General features: G+C 35.8%; 3 protein-coding genes across 3 annotated transcripts; 1 reads left to right on the forward strand and 2 right to left on the reverse strand.

The window, feature by feature from the left end:
- Window positions 1-121: 121 nt before the first annotated feature.
- GCK72_015739 (uncharacterized protein) lies at window positions 122-6,886 on the reverse strand (the record flags this gene model as incomplete). Its single annotated transcript, XM_003098991.2, has 8 exons — window positions 122-333; window positions 1,149-1,200; window positions 1,254-1,427; window positions 2,476-2,696; window positions 4,182-4,257; window positions 4,441-4,590; window positions 5,292-5,378; window positions 6,806-6,886. 8 exons carry the CDS (start codon window positions 6,884-6,886, stop codon window positions 122-124), a joined length of 1,053 nt encoding a protein of 350 aa, XP_003099039.2.
- GCK72_015740 (uncharacterized protein) lies at window positions 6,734-13,217 on the forward strand (the record flags this gene model as incomplete). The annotated part of the gene is made up of 8 exons (XM_003098979.2): window positions 6,734-6,887; window positions 7,586-7,690; window positions 8,242-8,876; window positions 9,462-9,544; window positions 9,816-10,070; window positions 10,809-11,046; window positions 11,806-12,081; window positions 13,104-13,217. The coding sequence occupies 8 exons, from the start codon at window positions 6,734-6,736 to the stop codon at window positions 13,215-13,217; spliced, it is 1,860 nt and encodes a 619-aa protein (XP_003099027.2).
- A 1,189-nt stretch (window positions 13,218-14,406) lies between these two features.
- Window positions 14,407-20,584, reverse strand: GCK72_015741 (uncharacterized protein; the record flags this gene model as incomplete). Its single annotated transcript, XM_053731100.1, has 5 exons — window positions 14,407-14,640; window positions 14,694-14,802; window positions 15,661-15,796; window positions 19,908-19,988; window positions 20,518-20,584. 5 exons carry the CDS (start codon window positions 20,582-20,584, stop codon window positions 14,407-14,409), a joined length of 627 nt encoding a protein of 208 aa, XP_053585872.1.
- Between the last annotated feature and the right edge of the window lie 778 nt (window positions 20,585-21,362).

Raw genomic sequence — 21,362 nt, forward strand, 5'->3', positions numbered from 1 at the left:
CCAAAAACATGAAAATATAAAGACAGGGATGGTTATGATTATGCTAGATCAATTTTTGACCCGAACAAACATCGGAATTATTGATTTTTTTCAAAAATTAAAAATCTTAAAGGGGCGGAGCCTAATACCACAACTCGGGGTACAAGAACATGAGAACATTGATGGTGATAAGGAAGAGATAGAAGCTGAGTGACACTTTCTCGGCTCTCGAAATAATTCGTTCCCAATACGGAGCCAATTGTCCGGATGCTCCGATACGCTCTTTCAAACTGATGATTTCACGCAGAAGACTGACGATCAAGTCGACTTTCTGGATTTTCTCGGCGGACGTTCCTGGCAATGGAAAATGGATAAAATTTTCAGACTCAGGGCGTCGAGAGCTTTCAGAAAAGTATCCACAAGCCTAGGTTTGAAGCAAGATGGGTCTCGACGCGAAAACTACAGTACCCCTCGTAAATCGTGTCGAGACCCAAAGTGACTGGAACCTAGGCTTGTGAGTACTTTTCTGAAAGCTCTCGACTCACTGATTCCGAATATGTAACTTTTTTTGAGGTTGTGGGGCTAATTTTGGATTTCTAGGTTTTTTTTGGATTAAAAAAAATTTTGCTGAAAAAATGACCCCTTGGGAGACTGGGTTTAACTCTACACCAGCAAATCTAAGATTTCCAGATTCAGCGGTTCGAGAGCTGTCAGAAAAATACCCACAAGCCTATGTCGGGTCCCACCACGAAAACTACAGTAACCTAAAAATTCGAAAATTTTGAAACCGCTGTAACTTTGGTGGTTTTGACGCATTTTTTTCTAAAAAACAAAAAATTGAATTCAGCATAACGAGAGCTTTCAGAAAAGTACCCACAAGCCTATATTCAGATAATATTGGGTCCCACCACGAAAACTACAGTAAGACGTCATTTTCGTGTTGAGATCCCAAAACCTTCTAAACCCTTGTTTGTGAGTACTTTTCTGAAAGCTCCCGTTACGCTGAATTCAAATATTATGTATTTAGCAAAATTGCGTCAAAACTGACAAAGTTATAGCGATTTCAAATTTTTGAAATATCCGGGTTACTGTAGTTTTTGTGGTAGGACCCTACCGTAAGCAAGCTGAATCCAAAAATGTCAAAAAAAAATTCAAAAAAAACTTCTTACCCTCCAAAACATCATGCAACGGAGCGTCCTGATTAACTTCGGTGAAATTGATCTACAAATATTTTTAATTTTTTATTTATTTCAAAATATCTGAATTTGATCTACCTCTTTCGGAATCAAATTTTTGACCACATTCCTGTCGGGTGTCGAGTGAAGACTTATCGCTTGCACATTATTATTCCGACCGTACGCGTCATCCTTATCGTATCGGAAGGATTTTGGGACGTAGCAACAGAAGAGTTTTTTGGCGGCCAACCAACGGATGTACCAGGGGACACTCTGAAAATTTTTTTACAGATAATGTGAACCATTTCCTATAATTTAAGCCTAAAATTACAAAAATCGGATGAAAATTCGAAAAGTTACAGATTTTCGAAACTTTTCGAAAATCATGTTTTTACAAAAAACTACAGTATCTATGTCAGATTTGGTCCAAGTTTAGAAATTCATATATTTTTGAAATCAGCGTAATTTGGCGGTTCAGAAAATATAATCATGCCGTGTTTTCTCAAATTTTCGAAAAACTTTCAATTTTTTGGGTCCCACCGCGAAAACATTTAAATTATCGTAACTTGGTCAGCTTTGGTCCAAATTTAGAAATTTATATATTTTTGGAATCAACGTAGTTTGACGGTTCAGAAAAGTATAATCATGACCTATTTTTTTCAGAAATTCTTTTTTTTGGGATTTTTGGGTCCCACCACGAAAACACTTTAACTATCGTAACTTGGTCAGATTTGGTCCAAACTCAAAATCTTTTATATTTTTGGAATTTGCGTAATTTGGCGGTTCAGAAAAGTATAATCATGCCCTATTTTTTTTAGAAATTCAATTTTTTGTGATTTTTGGGTCCCGCCACGAAAGCACTCAAATTACCGTATCTCAGTCAGATTCAGTTCAAATTCAGAAATTTTTATATTTTTGGAATTCGCGTAATTCGGCGGTTCAGAAAAGTATAATCATGCCGTCTTTTCGTAAAAAATTCAAAAATTTTCAATTTTTGGGTCCCGCCACGAAAACACTCAAACTGCCGTAACTTGGTCAGATTTGGTCTCAATTCAGAAATTTTAATATTTTTGGAACTAGCGTAATTTGGCGGTCCAGAAAAATATAATCATGTCATGCTTTCTTTAAAATTCAAAATTTTCGAATTTTGGGTCCCGCAACGAAAACACTCAAACTATTGTAACTCGGTCGGATTTGGTCTCAATTCAGAAATTTTTATATTTTCGAAATTATCGTAATTTGGGGGTTCAGAAAAGTATAATCATGCCGTGCTTTCAATTTTTTGAAAAGTTTGGTTTTTTTGAAAAAATAATTAGTTTACCTGCCAACTAGGATTCCTCAGCGCAAACTTCTCCAAATGGACAAAAATCGATGAGGTACACGTGGCGATACTGACAATACAGATGAGTGTCATATAGTAAATTCCCATCAAAGGGACATCCGAAAAACTGCCACGTTGTCCGGGAACACTTTCCATTGCGAACTTCATCTCACCCACTAACATTAGTAGCATGACGGACATTGAGAGGAGCGTCATGATGCCTGGAAATAATTTTTTGTGGCAAATTTACTTTTTACAAGTAGTTTGAAAAATTCCCTTTAATTTAAGCCTAAAATCACAAAAATCGGATGAAAATTCGAAAAGTTATAGATTTTCGAAACTTTTCGAAAATCACGTTTTTACAAAAACTACCGTAACTTGGTTAGATTTGGTCCGATATCAGAAATTTGCGTATTTTTAGAATCAGCGTAGCTTGACGGTTCAGAAAAGTATAATCATGCCATACTTTCTAAGAAACTCAAAAATTTTCAAATTTTGGGTCCCACCACGAAAACATTCAAACTACCGTAACTCTGTCAGATTCAGTCTGACATCAGAATTTTGTATATTTTTGAAATCAGCGTAATTTGACTGTTCAGAAAAGTATAATCATGCCATACTTTCTAAGAAACTCAAAAATTTTCAAATTTTGGGTCCCACCACGAAAACACTAAATCTACCGTATCTCGGTCAGATTTGGTCGAATTCAAAAAATTCTTTTTTTGTTGAAATCAACGTAATTTGACAGTTCAGAAAAGTATAATCATGCCATACTTTCTAAAAAACTCAAAAATTTTCAAATTTTGGGTCCCACCACGAAAACTTTAAAACTACCGTATCTCGGTCGGATTTGGTCCAATTCAAACAATTCTTTTTTGTTAAAATCAACGTAATTTGACGGTTCAGAAAAGTATAATCATGCCTCATTTTTTTTAAGTTCATTTTTTTAAAGGATTTTAGGGTCCCACCACGAAAACACTAAATCTACCGTAACTCGGTCGGATTTGGTCCAATTCAAAAAATTCTTTTTTTGTTGAAATCAACGTAATTTGACAGTTCAGAAAAGTATAATCATGCCATACTTTCTAAAAAACTCAAAAATTTTCAAATTTTGGGTCCCACCACGAAAACTTTAAAACTACCGTATCTCGGTCGGATTTGGTCCAATTCAAACAATTCTTTTTTTGTTAAAATCAACGTAATTTGACGGTTCAGAAAAGTATAATCATGCCTCATTTTTTTTAAGTTCATTTTTTTAAAGGATTTTAGGGTCCCACCACGAAAACACTAAATCTACCGTAACTCGGTCGGATTTGGTCCAATTCAAAAAATTCTTTTTTTGTTAAAATCAACGTAATTTGGCGGTTTAGAAAAATATAATCATGCCTTGATTTTGAAAAATTCAAATTTTATCAATAATTTTTGGGTCCCACCACGAAAACACTAAATCTACCGTATCTCGGTCAGATTTGGTCCAATTCAAAAAATTCTTTTTTTACTAGGACCACCGTAATTTTACGGATTAGAAAAGTATAATCACCCTCTGATTTTTAGAAATTCAATTTTTTTGGGATTTTTGGGTCCCACCACGAAAACCTAATTTCCCCCCTATTTTGCACCCAGGAACCAATTTTTTTCGACTAAAACATTTTTCCCATTTTCCCGAACCCATTAAAAGTGCAAAGTATACTAATCCCCCGTCTTACCTAGCCTGAATTTGCTCTCACGTCTTCCGGTCGCGTTGATTGGAGCGTGAAATCCGACGACGGCCACCAGGGAGACCTGCAAAGTTTGTAGTTTGTAGTCTAGAGATTTTTTTTCATAGTTTGTAGTCTGGAACGAGAATATGTGCAAAAAAACCCAATTAGTTTTTAATTTTTAAGTCATTAAACAAATTTTGAAAAAAAAATTCAGCAATTTTTTTTTCGAAAAATTTTTTCAAAATTTTTTCTTTTTGTCGCTTACCAATGTAGTCGGAAATACCAAATTGAAAACATAGTAAAAACTTTGTCTCTTCAAATCCAATTGCATATAAACCATAGAAAACGACTCGTTGGCTGCTGACACATTTCTGGTGGTGCCGTTGAATAAACGGGCGTCCGTTAGGAGCCATTCCTGAAAAATATCAGAAAATAATAATTATTATCAGATAGAGGAGGTTGAGAGCTTTCAGAAAAGTATAATCATGATAGGGTTTGGTGGAAGTTGGGTCTCGACGCGAAAACTACAGTAACCCGGAATTTCGAAAAAAGTGAAATAGCTGTAACTTTGTCAGTTTTGATGCGATGTTTTCAATAACAAAAAATTTGAATTCAGAGTGAAAAGAGCTTTCAAAAAAGTACCCACAAGCCTATAATCCAAAAAGATTGGGTCCCACCACGAAAACTACAGTAACCCGGATTTTCGAAATTACTGAAACTGCTGTAACTTTGCCAGTTTTAATGCGACTTTTATAATAATAACAAATTTGAATTTAACGTAATAAGAGCTTTCAGAAAAGTACACACATGCCTAAACTCCACTTCGAAAATTCAGGGTTACTGTAGTTTTCGTGGTGGGACCCAATTTTGTCAACCCTGGGCTTGTGGGTACTTTTCTGAGAGCTCTTTTCACACTGAATACAAAAAAGTATGTTTCATTGATTTTCAACGACAATTGAAAGAGTTACGGACAACATTATTTTTTCGAATCTATACGAATTTTTTCGAAAATCTGTAACTTTTTAATTTTTGATGTTTTTAGTTGATTTTTGGCTGAAAAAAATCAGAATTGAGTAAACTTTTGAAGAAAAATAGTTTTTCCAAAAATTACGATACCTGATTATCATAAAAGTCCTCCAAAGCGATTTCCTCCTTCGCAGCTACCAGATTGACAATGTTGGATTGATACGCCCAGGAACCGCACTGCAAAAAATTTATTTTTTTGGTTGTAATTGAGGAAAAACTGATTTTCAAAAAAAATTTAAATGAAACATTTTGGGTCACACCACTAAAGTGAGTTTTGAGTCCCACCGCGCCAGGATTCAAAATTTTTCAATTCTTCTCAATTCGACTGAATTTATATCGCCGAGAGCTTCCAGAAAAGTATAATCATGACAGGTTTTTGAGTAAATTAGGTCCCACCACGAAAGCTACAGTATCCCCAGAAAATTTGAGTTATGGGTTACTGTAGTTTTCGTGTCGAGACCCAAAGTGCCCAGAACCCGGGCATGATTATACTTTTCTAAATTGTCTCAACAAGATAAATTGAATTGTGATAATGAAAAAATTGGAAAATAAGACTGGAAGAAAAATTCTAAAAATGAAAAAACGCTCTGAGATTCTCTGAATTTCAACATTACTATCAGATTTAGCATGTAAAGGCGCTTCGAATGAGTATAATCATGCCGTGTTTTAAAACAAGTTGGGTCCCACCACGAAAACTACAGTAACCCAAATTTTTGAAAATCTTGAAAACGCTGTAACTTTATCAATTTTTACGCAATTTTTTTGAAAACAAAAAATTTGAATTCAGCATGACGAGAGCTTTCAAAAAAGTACCCACAAGCCTAGGTTCGGTGTGATTTGGGTCTTGACACGATTTACGAGGGTTACTGTAGTTTTCGTGGTGGGACCCAAAGTGATTGGAATATAGGCTTGTGGGTACTTTTCTGAACCGTCACAATGAGTTGAAAACGATGGTAATGTTTATTTTGAGATTGGTGGCCTAGGTTTTGGATTTCTAGATTTCTAGGCCACCAAGGTAACTTTTTTGGGTTTTCACGGTTTTCACCCAATTTTTTTGCTTTTTTCAAATACATTTGTATTTTGTTAATGTTTTTTGTTATTCAAATGTATAATATGTCACAAATTCGGGCTCATGGAACCCTTTTCTCTCCTAAAAATAGTTCCTCCTCACTACGACGATAATTACCCTTCAAAAAGAAAGTTGCCATACCCCTCGTCCCCCCTTTTCCTGGACGACCGACGAAATAGTGTGTCTAGACGGGAGAGCGCAGAGAAAACAAGAAAACGAGTGGGGCTAAAGAATGCGACAAAAAAGGTGAATGAGCGTCTTCCGGTGCACGGCTTCTGGGGGTCCCGCCCCCCAATTGTATACATTTTTGGGAGGAGAACCTTCTGGGGAAAAAGATTCTAATATTTTCTTATGAAACACCAAAATTGTGTGTGCTAAAACAAGATTTTTGAGGTTTTATAAAAAAATTTCGAAAAAAAAATTTCAAAAAAAAATTTTTTCCAAAATTTTTTTTTCTGAAATTATGAAATTTTCTGAAATTCCTACTATATTTATACTATTATTTTTTATTCCCACTATTCTCGCCGCCCCCGACTTGCCAAACCACGAAGACGTCGATCATATTGAGGAGATTGAGGTGGAGCAGACGCAAGTGATAATTACTACCACTAAGCATGGTAGGTGAAAAGGGGGCGGGGCTTATTTTTTTCAGGAAAATTGGATTAAGGAGACTGAGAGCTTTCAGAAAAGTATAATCATGATAGAGTTTGGAGAATTTTGGAAAAAAAAAAATTTTGGGTCTTTGTTTTCGAAAAATTTAAATTTTCCCGCCAAAACCCAAATTTTATTTTTCAAGTTTTTCCATTTGTTTTCTAATAATTTCAGCTAAAAATCAACAAAATCCAGTAAAAACTCAAAAAGTTACAGAATTTCGAAAAATTTCGAATATCGAGTTTTCAGATTTCTTGCTGTAACTCGGTGTATACGAGCACAACGAGCTTGAAAAATATATTTTTGAAATCAGCACGTCAAGACGGTTCAGAAAAGTATAATCATGCCCTGATTCTGAGCACTCCCACTGAAACTACAAACTACAAATTTAAAGGCGCATAGGGGGTCCAAAACTCAATATTTTCTGAATATAGGCTTGTGGGTACTTTTCTGAAAGCTGAAAACGAGCTGAATCTGAAAATCTAAGAATTATAGAATTTGAACTGAAACTGACTGAGTTACAGTCCAAACAAAAAATCAGTAAATTTTCGAAAATTTTCGAAAATTCATAACTTTGTCGGATTTCGACATAATTTGGTGATTTTGGTTGCAAACGACGTAGAATTTGTTTTACTTACTGCGAAAATAACATTTTTAATTTCAGGACCCGTCGAACATCTCAAAATCCATATAGAACTTGTGGACATCGAGGCGAACAAAAAAGTGAATCCAGTGGATTTAGCAGGGCTATGGCTAACGATAACAAGAGGTAATTATCGCTATCACTATCACTACCGCTATCACATGTCGTTATCACTATCGCTATTGCTATCATTTGTCGCTATCCTTTTCGCTACGACTATCGTTACCATTTGTCGCTATCATCGTCGCTATCATTTTCGCTATCCTTTTTGTTATCGCTATCACTATCGTTATCACTATCGCTACCATTTTTCGCTATCACTATCTCTGTCACTATCTCTATCACTATCCTTTTTGCTATCCTTTTCGCTATCCTTGTCGCTATCATTTTCGCTATCCTTTTTGTTATCGCTATCACTATCGTTATCACTATCGCTACCATTTTTCGCTATCACTATCTCTATCACTATCTCTATCACTATCTCTATCACTATTCTTTTTGCTATCCTTGTCGCTATCATTGTCGCTATCCTTGTCGCTATCCTTGTCGCTATCCTTGTCGCTATCCTTGTCGCTATCATTGTCGCTATCCTTGTCGCTATCATTTTCGCTATAGTTATCATTTGTCGCTATCCTTGTCGCTATCATTTGTCGCTATCCCTATCGCTATCATTTCAGGCCGCTACACGATCCCCTTCCTCCGTCCGGACACCTGGTACGGTATCCGTTTTCGAAGTGAAAATTTGATCAACGGTCATACGGTAGCGCACGAGGAGGAGCGACTGATTAAGACGAAGCCACGCGAGGAATCGAATAATTTGGCGGCCGTTTTGATGGGCGGTACGGTACCTGGGATACCACCGACGTTGGGGGTCCATAATGTTGGCCTAGGACACCCCGATGGTCTAGGAACCTCCAGTGGAATTCTAGGCCATCAAGGATCCGTTGGACCGTATCCGACCGCGTCTGGACCGTTTGGCGGTCTAAACTCAAATTTTGGGCTTCCAGGGCCTAATTTAGGCCCCCAAACCCAAGTTTTTGGGTCCCAACCGCCGCCGACCACTTCTTCTCGCCCCACCCACCCCCCTTCCCATCAAACCAACGCGATCAACGTGAAAATGCACCGTAGTCTCGATGGTGTCGAAAATTTCGAAAGTTTATATGTCACAGTCGGTTGGCGGGACGATGAACAAGAGCGTAGATCAAATTTGACCACTGGCGTCGTCAAACTACGTGTGATATGTGATACGTCGGAGACGAAGGAGGAGATCAAGTTGAAAGGGGATGAGGACTCGGTTACTATAGAGATTACGGTGAGTTTTTTTTTGAACCAGGAGCGCCCATTCTCAAAATGAACATTACCATCGTTTTTACCTCGTTGAGACGGTTTAGAAAAGTACCCACAAGCATAGGTTCTAAGCAATTTGGGTCTCGACGCGAAAACTACAGTAACCCGGAATTTCGAAAATTTTGAAACCGCTGTAACTTTGTCAGTTTTGGCGCGATTTTTTGAAAATCCAAAATTTGAACTCTGCAAGTTGAGATGGTTCAGAAAAGTACCCACAATCCGTGTGTCCGATCACTTTGGGTCTCGCCACGAAAACTACAGTAACCCGTCGTAAATCGTGTCGAGACCCAAATTGCTCAGAATACAGGCTTGTGGGTACTTTTTGGAAAGCGCTCAGCAAGCTGAAAACAATGAAAACATTGAAATTGGAAACTTTGGGTCTCGACACGATTTACGAGGGGTACTGTAGTTTTCGCGTCGAGACCCAAAGTGCGCAGAACCCTATCATGATTATACTTTTCTGAAAGCTCTCCGTTTACTGAATTTGAGTATGTTAGTGAAAACTCTAAAAATTTGGATCCCCGGACAAAAAACGCAATTTGTGTTCCAGATGGACCAAAAATACGATATCGAGGAGATGGACTCCGAGAAGCATCAAATCAAAGCCCATATTTCTCCGTTAAAATGTCATAAGTGAGTTTTTTTAGAAAAGTTATAGAAAATAAGCTAAAACTCAAATAAATACCAACAAAAAAATCCGGAAAATAAAAAAAGTTTTAGCATTTTTTGGTCTAGAAACATGTAAAATTTTCAAATTTCGAAAAAAAAAATTTTTTGGTCGAAAATTTTTTTTCTGAAATTTTTTAATGTTTCTAGACCAAAAAATGCTCAAAAAGACAGCCACACCGTTAAAACCCCTCAAAAACCTCATCTTTCCCCCTAAAATCGCAATTTCCGCACTCAGAATCTGCTGGACGACAGACTTGGTGCTCTCCTCGGGCTTCGGCGACTTCACGAAGCATCTCGGCTCCGAGTGCAAAGAAATTTCCGGAACGACGAGTACGACATTCCTTCGAAATGTGAAAAAAGTTTCGGTCGTCGAAAATAACCTATCGGAAAACGAGTTGGTGGTGGAGACGGAGGTGTTGGAGTCGGATGTCGGTGTGGTCACTTTGATTCTTCAAAAATTGGGCGGAAATGAGACGGAGGAGCCCGTGAAGTGAGTTTTAGATAAGTTACCACTATGAAAAATTGAATAAACTTTTAAAAAAAATGGTGAAAAATCCGAGAAAATTGGCTAAAATCGGTTAAAATCGGCTAAAATCGGCTAAAATCGCCAACAGATCATTTGATGACCTAGAAACCCAAACCTAGGCCACCAATCTCAAAACAAATTGCATAATTGAATTCAGTATGATAAGAGCTTTCAAAAAAGTACCCACAAGCCTATATTCCGATCACTTTGAGTCCCACCACGAAAACTACAGTAACCCGGAATTTTCGTGGTGGGACCCAAGGTGGGCGGTGTCTAAGCTTGTGGGTACTTTTCTGAAAGCTCTCAACGCGCTGATTGCAATTTTTTAGTTTAAAAAACAATTGCGTCAAAACTGACGAAGTTACAGCGGTTTCAAAATTTTCGAAAATTTTCGAAATCCCGGGTTACTGTAGTTTCCGTGGTGGGAGCCTACATAGGCTTGTGGGTACTTTTCTGAAAGCTTTTGGTCAGCTAAATCCAAAAATAGTAATTATACAAAATTTGATGCAAAACTGAATGAAAAACACTGGAATCAAAATTTCCGAATTTTTTGAAATTTTTTTATTTTTCATCGATTTTCGTTGAATTTAGGTTTAAAACGTGGAGAAAGAATCGAATTTTCCATAAACATTGTATTGACGAGATTCCTAACAGAATATTTCCAAAAAACCGTTTTTTCAGAAAAACTTCTTTTTTTTTCAGAAAAACCTTTGACACCACCACATCAAACGGTCGATTTGTGGTGTCTGTCGAGGATGATGCAATCTACGCTGTGATCTACGATTACGTCAAGACAAAACCCTTTCATTACACCTCGAAAGCCCATTTTTTGGTGGAATCTCCTGCAGTCAACTCGACAAAACCGTCACATCCATTGGTGGATGTGTCTGTGATACCGACGACGTTTAATTACAAACATGATAAACCTGAGACGGTGTTGGTGAGTAAATCAGTCTAGATATCCAAAAAAAACCCAAAAAAATCCACTAAAAATCGATAATTTTCAAGTGAAAAACGATTTTTGCACACCAAAAACTGTTTTTCCTTGATTTTTGCTTCTAGACTTAAATGCTTAAACTTAGAGTAAGAAAATCGGATACTGGATGACAAGAGCTTTCAGAAAAGTACCCACATGCCTATGTTCTAATAATATTGAGTCCCACCACTAAAACGACCGTAACCCGGAATTCAAAAATTTTGAAACCACTGTAACTTTGTCAGTTTAGATGCAATCTTTCTGAAAACAAAAAAATTAAATTCAGCATGACAAGAGCTATTAGAAAAGTACCCACAAGCCTATATTCTGAGCAATTTGAGTCACACCACGAAAACTACCGTAACCCGGAATTTCGAAAATGTTGAAACTGACGTAACTTTGTCAGTTTTGATGCAATCTTTCTGAAAACAAAAAATTTAAATTTAGCATGACAACCCCTTTCAGAAAAGTATTCACAAGCTTTTGTTCCGTTCACTTTGGGTACCACCACGAAAACTACAGTAACCCTCGTAAATCGTGTCGAAACCCAAATTTGACCAAACCTAGGCTTGTGGGTACTTTTCTGAAAGCTGAGAACGAGCTGAATTCAAAAATAATACTGATTTTATTTTAGAAATCTATGTTTAAAAAAAATTTTTTTTTTGTTTTTTTTTAATTTTTATTTTGAAAATAAAATCTCAAATTTTTGCATTTTTTTTGCAGAAACCCGAGCCGCCTTTCCTCTTGATCCGTCGATCCCACCAATACCCTCATAACGATCTTCTTGTAAAAATTGAGCCGTTTTGCAACGAAACGGAAATAAAATTCCGTCTGGAAGACCGATATCCCCAACACCAAATTGACGCCGTCCCATTCCTGTGTGGACTGAATCCCAAAATGTATTTTTGTGACAAAAATGTGACGAATTGGCAGAAATGTGACTCGACACTCTGTTTCTCGACGTCGGTGTTGATTGGGTTGGACTCTTTTGAGGCTGATGTAAGTTTTATCCTATTTGTTGGTGGTATCAAATATTGCATTGTTGAAAATGTGATAGTTAGATTCAGCATGAAGAGAGCTTTCAGAAAAGTACCCACACGCCTATATTCCGATAATATTGGGTCCCACCACGAAAACTACAGTAACCCGAAAATTTCGAAATTTTTTATACCTCTGTAACTTTTTCAATTTTGATGCAACTTTTTTGAAAATGAAAAAGTTGGATTCAGCTCGTCAAGAGCTCTCAGAAAAGTACCCACAAGCCCGGGTTTTGACAAAATTGGGTCTCGACACGAAAACTGACATTTTATGGTTACTGTAGTTTTCGTGGTGAAACCCAAATCGCTCAGAATCTAGGCTTGTGGGTACTTTTCTAAAAGCTCTTGTCTTGCTGAATTCAAATTTGTTTATTTCAAAAAAATGTAATAAAAACTGACAAAGTTACAGCGGTATCAAAGTTTTCGAAATTTTCGGGTTACTGTAGTTTTCGTGGTGGGACCCGATTTTATCGGAATATAGGCTTGTGGGTACTTTTCTGAAAGCTCTTGTCTTGCTGAATTCAAGTTTGTTTATTTCAAAAAAATGTAATAAAAACTGACAAAGTTACAGCGGTATCAAAGTTTTCGAAATTTTCGGGTTACTGTAGTTTTCGTGGTGGGACCCGATTTTATCGGAATATAGGCTTATGGGTACTTTTCTGAAAGCTCTTGTCTTGCTGAATTCAAATTTGTTTATTTAAAAAAATGTAATAAAAACTGACAAAGTTACAGCGGTATCAAAGTTTTCAAAATTTTCGGGTTACTGTAGTTTTCGTGGTGGGACCCGATTTTATCGGAATATAGGCTTGTGGGTACTTTTCTAAAAGCTGGTAACTCACAGATTCTATATTTCGCAATCAAAATGAAATTGATATGAATCCCACCAAGAAAATTCTAGAAACTTTTTTATAATTTTCAAAAAAAAATTTTTTTGGACATTTTTTCTAACCCCCAAATTTTTTCTCTGAATTTCCTTATTTTCAGAGCCGATGCCTCAACGTGACCCAACACTTCCCACCGCTCATTTCCCATTCTCCGAACCGCCTGTTATTCGTCTGCGTCTCTCTGCTAGCCGTACTCTCTCGTCTCTCTCACTGAACACAATTATTTATGCAACTATTTTTTGATCGTTTTCACTTTTTTTCCCTTTCATTATTTGTTTGACGAGGGTTGCGTGGACAATAATAAATAATAATAATAAATATTTGAGAAAAAATTTGAAAATTTTTTTGGCGGGAAAAAAGAAAAAGTGTACTCACCGAAAAAGAGCAAGTCTGCGAGTCGAATGGGAATCGCTTGAAATTGATTGGACAGAAGGATTTGGAAGCAATGGAGACAAACATACGGACACGACCTGAAATATGATAGAAATCTTTAAAAAATTCAAAAAAAAATGTTGAAAATTTTTTTTGTTGAATTAAAATTTTTTAATCAATGAATTAAAAAAAAACATTGTTTAAAGGATTACCGTACCAGTTAATTTGCAATTGTTTTTCACAGTAAGAAAAATTAATTTTGCGTCGTTTAAACCCAAAATTACCAAAATATGTCAAAATCCGACAAAGTTATGGATTTTCGAAAATTTTCGAAATTGTTTGATTTGTTTGTAATTCAGTCAGTTTGAGTTCAAATTCATTAAATCTTATATTTTCAGGCTCAGCGCGTCGAGAGCTTTCAGAAAAGTACCCACAAGCATATATTCTGAAAGAATTGGGTCTCGACACGATTTACGAGGGGTACTGTAGTTTTCGTCGTGGGACCCAAAGTAATTGGAATATAGGCATGTGGGTACTTTTCTGAAAGCTCTCGTCATGCTAAATTCAACAAAATCAGTTTTGTTGATTTTGGCTAAAAAGTGACTGAATTACAGACAAAAACATTTTTCGTGAATTTTCGAAAATTTTCTAAAAATCTTGAAAATCTGCAATTTTGCCATTTTTTGATGTTTTTCAATGATTTTCAGCTGAGAATAATGAAAATCACGTGAATTTTTAGGTGAAAACATTTCGAACCATATAGAACTCAAAAATCTTTTCATGGGAGCCGCGATGTTTTCTGCCTCGAAATTTTTGCCTCAAAATTTAATTTTTAAATCCCAAAACTTTAATTTTTGAATTCAGGAGGTAGAGAGCTTTCAGAAAAGTACCCACACGCCTAGGTTCGGGAAGATTTGGGTCTCGACACGATTTATGAGGGTTACTGTAGTTTTCGCGGTGGGACCCAATTTATTCAAAATATAGGCATGTGGGTACTTTTCTGAAAGCTCTCGTCATGCTGAATCCGATTTTTATAAAATTTCTGATCTACCATTGAAATGCAACTCGGCGGACGCATCCATCGCATAATCTGGGACCCTTCCATACACCGAGTGATACATATAAAATTCGGGTTTCCATATCCATTTAATCGGCACAAATATTCGTTCGATTCCTCCGAAAATCTCGGGTTTCCATTTGATAAAATCGTCATTCCAATGAACATCAAAGTAGGCGGATACTGTAGCCAAATTGTTGCGTTGGTCCTGAAAATTTTGATCTACAGGTTTTTTTGGGTTACTGTAGTACCAAAACTTACCAAATCCACAATCTGATACAACCCGGCGGATATGAAGACGTCTATTCTGGTGTGTGGATGTTTGAGAGGTATATGGTGTCTAGCATGAGATCGAATCCACGTCGCAAGTCTGAAAATGAAAATCTCGAGGGAAAATATGTGGGGTTTGACTCAGGAAAATATTTGTTAACAGATTTGAAATCAGCTCGTCAAGACGCTTCGAATGAGTATAATCATGACTAGGTTTGGAATGAATCGGGTCTCACCACGAAAACTACAGTAACCCGGAATTTGAAAATTTTTGAAATCGCTGTAACTTTGTCAGTTTTGACGCAAATTTTGAAAAAATGAAAAATGTGGATTTAGGATAACACGAGCTTTCAAAAAAGACCCCCAAGCCCGGGTTTTGACAAAATTGGGTCCCACCACGAAAAAACTACAGTACCCCTCGTAAATCGTGTCAAGACCCGAATCACTCCAAAACTAGGCTTGTGGGTACTTTTCTGAAAGCTCTTGATGAGCTGAACACAACTATCATAAAATAAAATTTCCTACAGTACCCTAGCAGGTTTTCGTGGTGGGACCCAAAAAATGTGAAAAAAAGAAAATTTTCCAAAAGTGGTCATGATTATACTCATTTGAAGCGCCTTGACGAGCTGATTCTAAAAATATAAAAATCATTGAAGAACGTAAATCAGGGGTCAAGATACAGCGATTTTTGAGTTTTCGTGGCGAGACCCAAAATTCAAATTTTCAAAAAAGTTTGCAAACCCAGGCATGATTATACTCATTCGAAGCGTCTTAGTGAGCTAAATACAATTATTGCAATTTTAATCAGTTTAGATGTCCCTCCGGACTACAGTAACTCAAAAACCACCCCGGGGTTACTGTAGTTTTCGTGGTGGGACTCAAAGAGAACCGAATATAGGCATGATTATACTTTTCTAAAAGCTCTCAATCTCCCGAATTTAAATTTTTTATTCATTACCTCCCATGTGGGTCTCCATCGGCGTCCGGATCCGCAATAACCTGCCCCCCGTCCTCCGAATCCAGCGCTCGTCGCCTATGGAATGCCGAGTCGTCGATAGCCGGCGGCTTTTTGATCACTTTTTTTGGGATAAATCCTGAAAAAATTGATGAATGTTTGATCTACAATTTCATTTACTTAAAAAATTGATTTTGGCTTAAAAATCCCAACAAAAAAAAATATCAAAAAAAAAAATTTTTCAAATTTTTTTTGGTGATATTTTAATTATTTTTTAGTCCCTTTTTTCTGTGAAATTTGATCTACATATATACACTTTCTTATATATACAATTCCATTGCACTTGACTGCCTTTTCCCTGATTCAATTTCACCTCGTCAGGAGATGTTTCCCTCAATACGGGGAAAATCAAATTTCCCGCCAAAATTTTTTTTTCTTTTTTTAGGGCCCCCAATCAAAAGTGACATGACAAGGAACATGTTCTTACAACACAAAAATCAGAAAAAGATCAAATTTCATTTTTTCGAAAAAAATGTTTTTTCGAAAATTTTACTTCCCGGTTGCCTATCAGATTTCTAGGTGTATCCGGATGTAAAAATGTTTGAAAATGTAAAATTAAATGTAGATCAAAAATTGAGAATCGAAAAAAACAGGCTAAAAAGGGTCTCGACACGAAAAGTATAGTCCAAAAACTCGAGATGGCCTAACTTTCCAAATTTTGAGTTTTCTAGGCCATGACTACATTCATTGTGTAGATCAAAAGCAGGGGTACATTTTTGTAGTTGACCATTTTTTGATTCGACCACTCCCCGCGGAGTTACAGACGTTTGAAGGTGAGAAGAGACGCAGAGAAGCGAGAGTGATCTCGTTTCTCTGCGTCTCTCCCTCTCTCACCAGGGGAGACTATTATTAAGTTTTCTCGGTGAGAAATATAGATTTTTAAGAATTTTAAAATGAAGAAATATAGAGAATTTAATTTTACACATTTTTGTAGTTGCACACTTTTTTGTATAATCGGGTTTTTGGGAGTTATAGCGTTTTTAAGATTTCAAAGCGCTATATTTCGCTAGAAATGAGTCCAACTAAGAAATTGTCAACTACAAAAGTGTGTAAAATTCAATTCTCTACATTTTTACTTTTTTTAATTCTCAAAAATCTTTATTTCTCACTGAGAAAACTTGATAATAGCATCCGAGTGGGAGAGACGCAGAGAAACGAGAGCACTCTCGTTTCTCTGCGTCTCTTCTCTCCTTCAAACGTCTGTAACTCTGCGGGGAGGGGAGATATCAAAAAAATGGTCAACTACAAAAATGTAGCCCTGCGATTGATCTACACAATGAATATAGTCATGGCCTAGAAAACTCAAAATTTGGAAAGTTAGGCCATCTCGAGTATTTGGAGTATAATTCTTGTTTTAGCCTGTTTTTTTGACTTTAGATTTTTGATCTACATTTGATTTCACATTTTTGACGTTTGGATCTATAACATTTATCAGAAATTTCTATTTAATACAATCTCATCCTTCAAAAAAATGTTTTTGGTCCCACATTTTTTAAATTTTCAAAAAAAAAAGTTTTTTTTGAAAAGTCCCCCACTTTGTCAATAAATCAAAAACCCATTTTCCCTCCAATCTCTATTTTTCTTTCGTTTACACTTTTTCATTCGGGCGGCGGGGGGAGAAAAGAGGAAATGATGATGAAGATGATCACTAACAGCTGACATACTAAAGAATCTTAGGCTTCTGGAGCCATGAAGAGCAAAAAAATGTTGAAAAGAAGAGATAAAGAGAGTGGAAATAAAAATGATTGACTGAGATGAGTTGGTGTCATAAAGTTTTTTTTTTGTTTGAAAAAATAATTTTGAAATTTTTTTGTTGAAGTTTTTGAAATGATGTTCATATTTATAATTTCATATTTAAAAATTTGAACTCAGCTCATTTCCAGCTTTTAGAAAAGTACCCACACGCCTATGCTCTGTTTATATTGGGTTCCACCACGAAAACTACAGTAACCCATTTCTCATTTTGAAGGAGACGGGGGAATGAGGGGTACTGTAGTTTTGATAGTGCAACAATTTTTCACAGTCAGAAGAACAAATTCTGCGTCGTTTGCACCCAAAATCATCAAATTATGTCAAAATCCAACAAAGTTGTGGATTTTCGAAAAATGTCGAAAATTTACAGAATGATTGATTTGTCTGTAACTTAGTCATTTCTAGTTTACATTTAGTGAATATTACATTTTCAGATTCAGCACATTTCTAGCTTTCAGAAAAGTACCCACAAGCCTATATTCTGAGCGATTTGGGTCTCAACACGATCTACGGCGGTTACTGTAGTTTTCGTGGCAGGACTCAAAGTGATTGGAATCTAGGCGTGTGGGTACTTTTCTGAAAGCTAGAAATGTGCTGAACACTATGGTTTCCAAAAAATTTGGGATTGGTGGCCTAGTTTGGGTTTTCTAGGCCACCAAGTAGTTTTTTTGAGATTTTGACTATTTCAAGTCGTTTTTTCTGGTTTTTTTCTGGTTTTTTCTGGATTTTTTAGAGTTTTTTTTTTTTGCATTTTTTCCAACTTCTAGTTAAGTTTCACATTTTTAATGATCCCCCAATCTCATTTTTTTCCATTTTTTCCCCATTTTTCCACTTTTTAACGGAGAAAAAAATGTTTGAAACGTGTAATTTTCTATTTTCTCCCTTCTTTTTCAACTTTTTTTCAAACTATTTTCACTAGTATTTTCTCATGTGAATAATTCATGAGAAGGGGAAAAAGAGAGAGAAGGACATACAAATGTTTAATTAAATTTACTCATTGAAATGAGTACGGAGAGTTGTAAACGGATAGAGAAAATAGAGAAGAAGAGCATTTTCTAACTTTATGACTACTTCCGGGAGCAAAAAAAAAGAAAAAAGAATCGCACAAATTTCGAAAAAAAAATTTTTCTAAAAATTCTAAAAACTCATGGCCTAGAAACCCGTGGATCTCACTTTCTAGGCCACTACACTCAAAATTAATATCAGATTTAGATTCTTCACAAAAATTCCAAAATTTTGAGCCCTATATCGACATATTTAGGAAAAACTTGAAATTTTGGGTCTGGTGGCCTAGAAAATGAATTTTCTAGGCCACCAAACCGAAATTCGTCCAAAATATGTCAACATAGATCTCAAAATTTTGCGAATTTTACGGAAAATTTGAATTTGATATTTATTTAAAGTGTGGTGGCCTAGAAAATAAAATCCAGGGATTTCTAGGCCCCAGCTGGAAATTCATATATAGTCAATTTGAATTTTTGCGTGATTTTTCTCAATTGCGGGAAAAATGAGTTGTATTTTTGGATTCCCCAATAAATTTTCTAAATTTTAAGCCCCCTTTCGACATATTTCGGAGTAATTTGAATTTTTGGGTCTCGTGGCCTAGGAAATGCATTTTCTAGGCCACCAGACCCAAAATTTCAATATTTACCAAATCGGGTCGATATGGGCCTCAAAATTCTGGAAATTTAACGGAAAATTTGAATCTGATATTTAGTTGAAGTGTGGTGGCCTAGAAATCAAGAACTTGGGGGTTTCTAGGCCACCAACTGAAAACTTTCAATTAGAATTTTTGCGTGATTTTTCTCAATTGCGGGAAAAATGAGCTGTATTTTTGGATTCTTTACAAAATTTCCAAAATTTTGAGCCCCATATCGACATATTTAGGAAAAACTTGAAATTTTGGGTTTTGTGGCCAAAATCTCAAAAGTTTTCAAAATATCTCGATATGGAGCTCAAAATTTTGGAAATTTTGTTGAAAATTTTTTAAATTTTCCTAATTTTGGATTTTGGGGGGGGGGGTCCCCGGATTTATATTTTTCACTTTTTAAAACCAACTCTTTCCGTTTTTACACAGCAAAGAAAAAATTTTATTTTTTATTTTTCAATTTCTTTTTTTTCCTCTTCGGAGCACAAAGAATAGAAAGAATGAATCACCATAGAAACCCTTCATCGGCCAGGAAATGGGAAAAAGGAGAAGCCGGAAAAAACAAATTTTCACTTTTTTTAACGTTTTTGCACAAAAAAATGGAATAAAAATAAAAATACGTAATGTGATGTTGAAGAGATTTTTTTACTTTCGGGAAATTTTCGTGACAAGACCCTTTTCTCCCAATTTTTACAGTTTTATTGAATTCAACTTGTTTTCAGCTTTCAGAAAAGTACCCACAAGCCTATATTCTGAGCGATTTGGGTCCCGCCACGAAAACTACAGTAACCTGTCATTTTCGTGGTGAGACCCAATTTGAACAGAGTATAGGCATGTGGGTACTTTTCTGAAAGCTGGCAACGAGCTGAATCTGAAAATATAAAAATAATTGAATTTGAGCTAGAACTGACTGAGTTACAGACAAATCCATCATTTCAAAAATTTTCGAAAATTTTCGAAAATCCATAACTTTGCCGGATATTGACATAATTTGGTGATTTTAGGAGCAAATGATGCGGAATTAGTTTTTCTTACTGTGAAAAATAGTTTCGGGCTCCACAACAGAATCTACAGTACCCCGATTTTCGAAAAATTTCGAAAATCTATACCTTTTCGAAATTTTGCCAGACTTTGCTAATTTTGGGTGCATAGAAAAGCAAAACGTTTGAATTAACTGAAAAAATTGTTTGGATAACTTTTTCAGTCTGAAAATCTCGTTTTTAAACAGAAAATCCAAAAATTTTATTTTTCGCGTCGAGACCCAAAAAAAAATTTTTTTTTCCAAAATTTTCCAAACCCAATCATGACTATACTTTTCTGAAAGCTCTCAGCCTCCTGAATTCAGAAACAATAATTAAAACTTTCCAAAATAAGCTCCGCCCCTTTTTTAAACCACATACCTTCCGACTCCTGTGCTCCCCAACAACTGAAGACGAGGGCGACGCAGAAAACTGATATTAATCGCATCGGAAATAATGATTGATATGCTGAAATTAAGGAAAATTTAATAAATAAATAAAAATAAATAAATTAGAGAACATTGGTGAGTGAAGAAGTAAAAAAAAATTTGTATATACCCATGGAGGTAAAAATTTTTTTTTTGGCCAAAAAATTTTTTTTCGGATTTTTTTGTCAGGATTAACACGGTGACGAAAGCATAAAAAAGGAGAAAGAGCAATCTAATATATTAAATTTGGACATGTATTTTTGATCTACATTCGGATTTCTCTGGATTTACACTTTCGTTTGCGCGGGAAAAAGAAAAAAAGAAAAAAAGAAAAAAGCAATAAGAAAGAAAACTGGGAGAGTGTCATGGGACTAAGTTGTTAGTGAATTTTAAAGGAGAAAAAGAATAAATTGTGTGGGAAAAAAAGAAGTAGAAAAAGGAAAACAAGAGGTTGGGGAAAAATTGAAAAATTGAAAATTTTCTGGAAAACTAGAACTTTCAGAACCAAAAATAAGAACATAAATCTTGTCCGAGAGGACTACACGAAGGTTTTTGTAGCTCGGAACTGTTTTTTACAAAAAGAAGAACAAATTTCGCGTCATTTGCACCCAAAATCGCCAAAAAATATCAAAATCCGGCGAAGTTATGGATTTTCGAAAATTTTCGAAAATCTGAATTTTTCAAAATCTACCGTATCTCTCTCAAATTGACTTCAAACAATTTGAAAAATAGATTTTTGGATTAAGCTCATTCTCAGCTTTCAGAAAAGTACCCACAAGCCTATATTCTGAGCGATTT

This window comes from Caenorhabditis remanei, chromosome IV (assembly GCF_010183535.1).
Source record: "Caenorhabditis remanei strain PX506 chromosome IV, whole genome shotgun sequence".
Taxonomy (NCBI): Eukaryota; Metazoa; Nematoda; class Chromadorea; order Rhabditida; family Rhabditidae; genus Caenorhabditis; species Caenorhabditis remanei.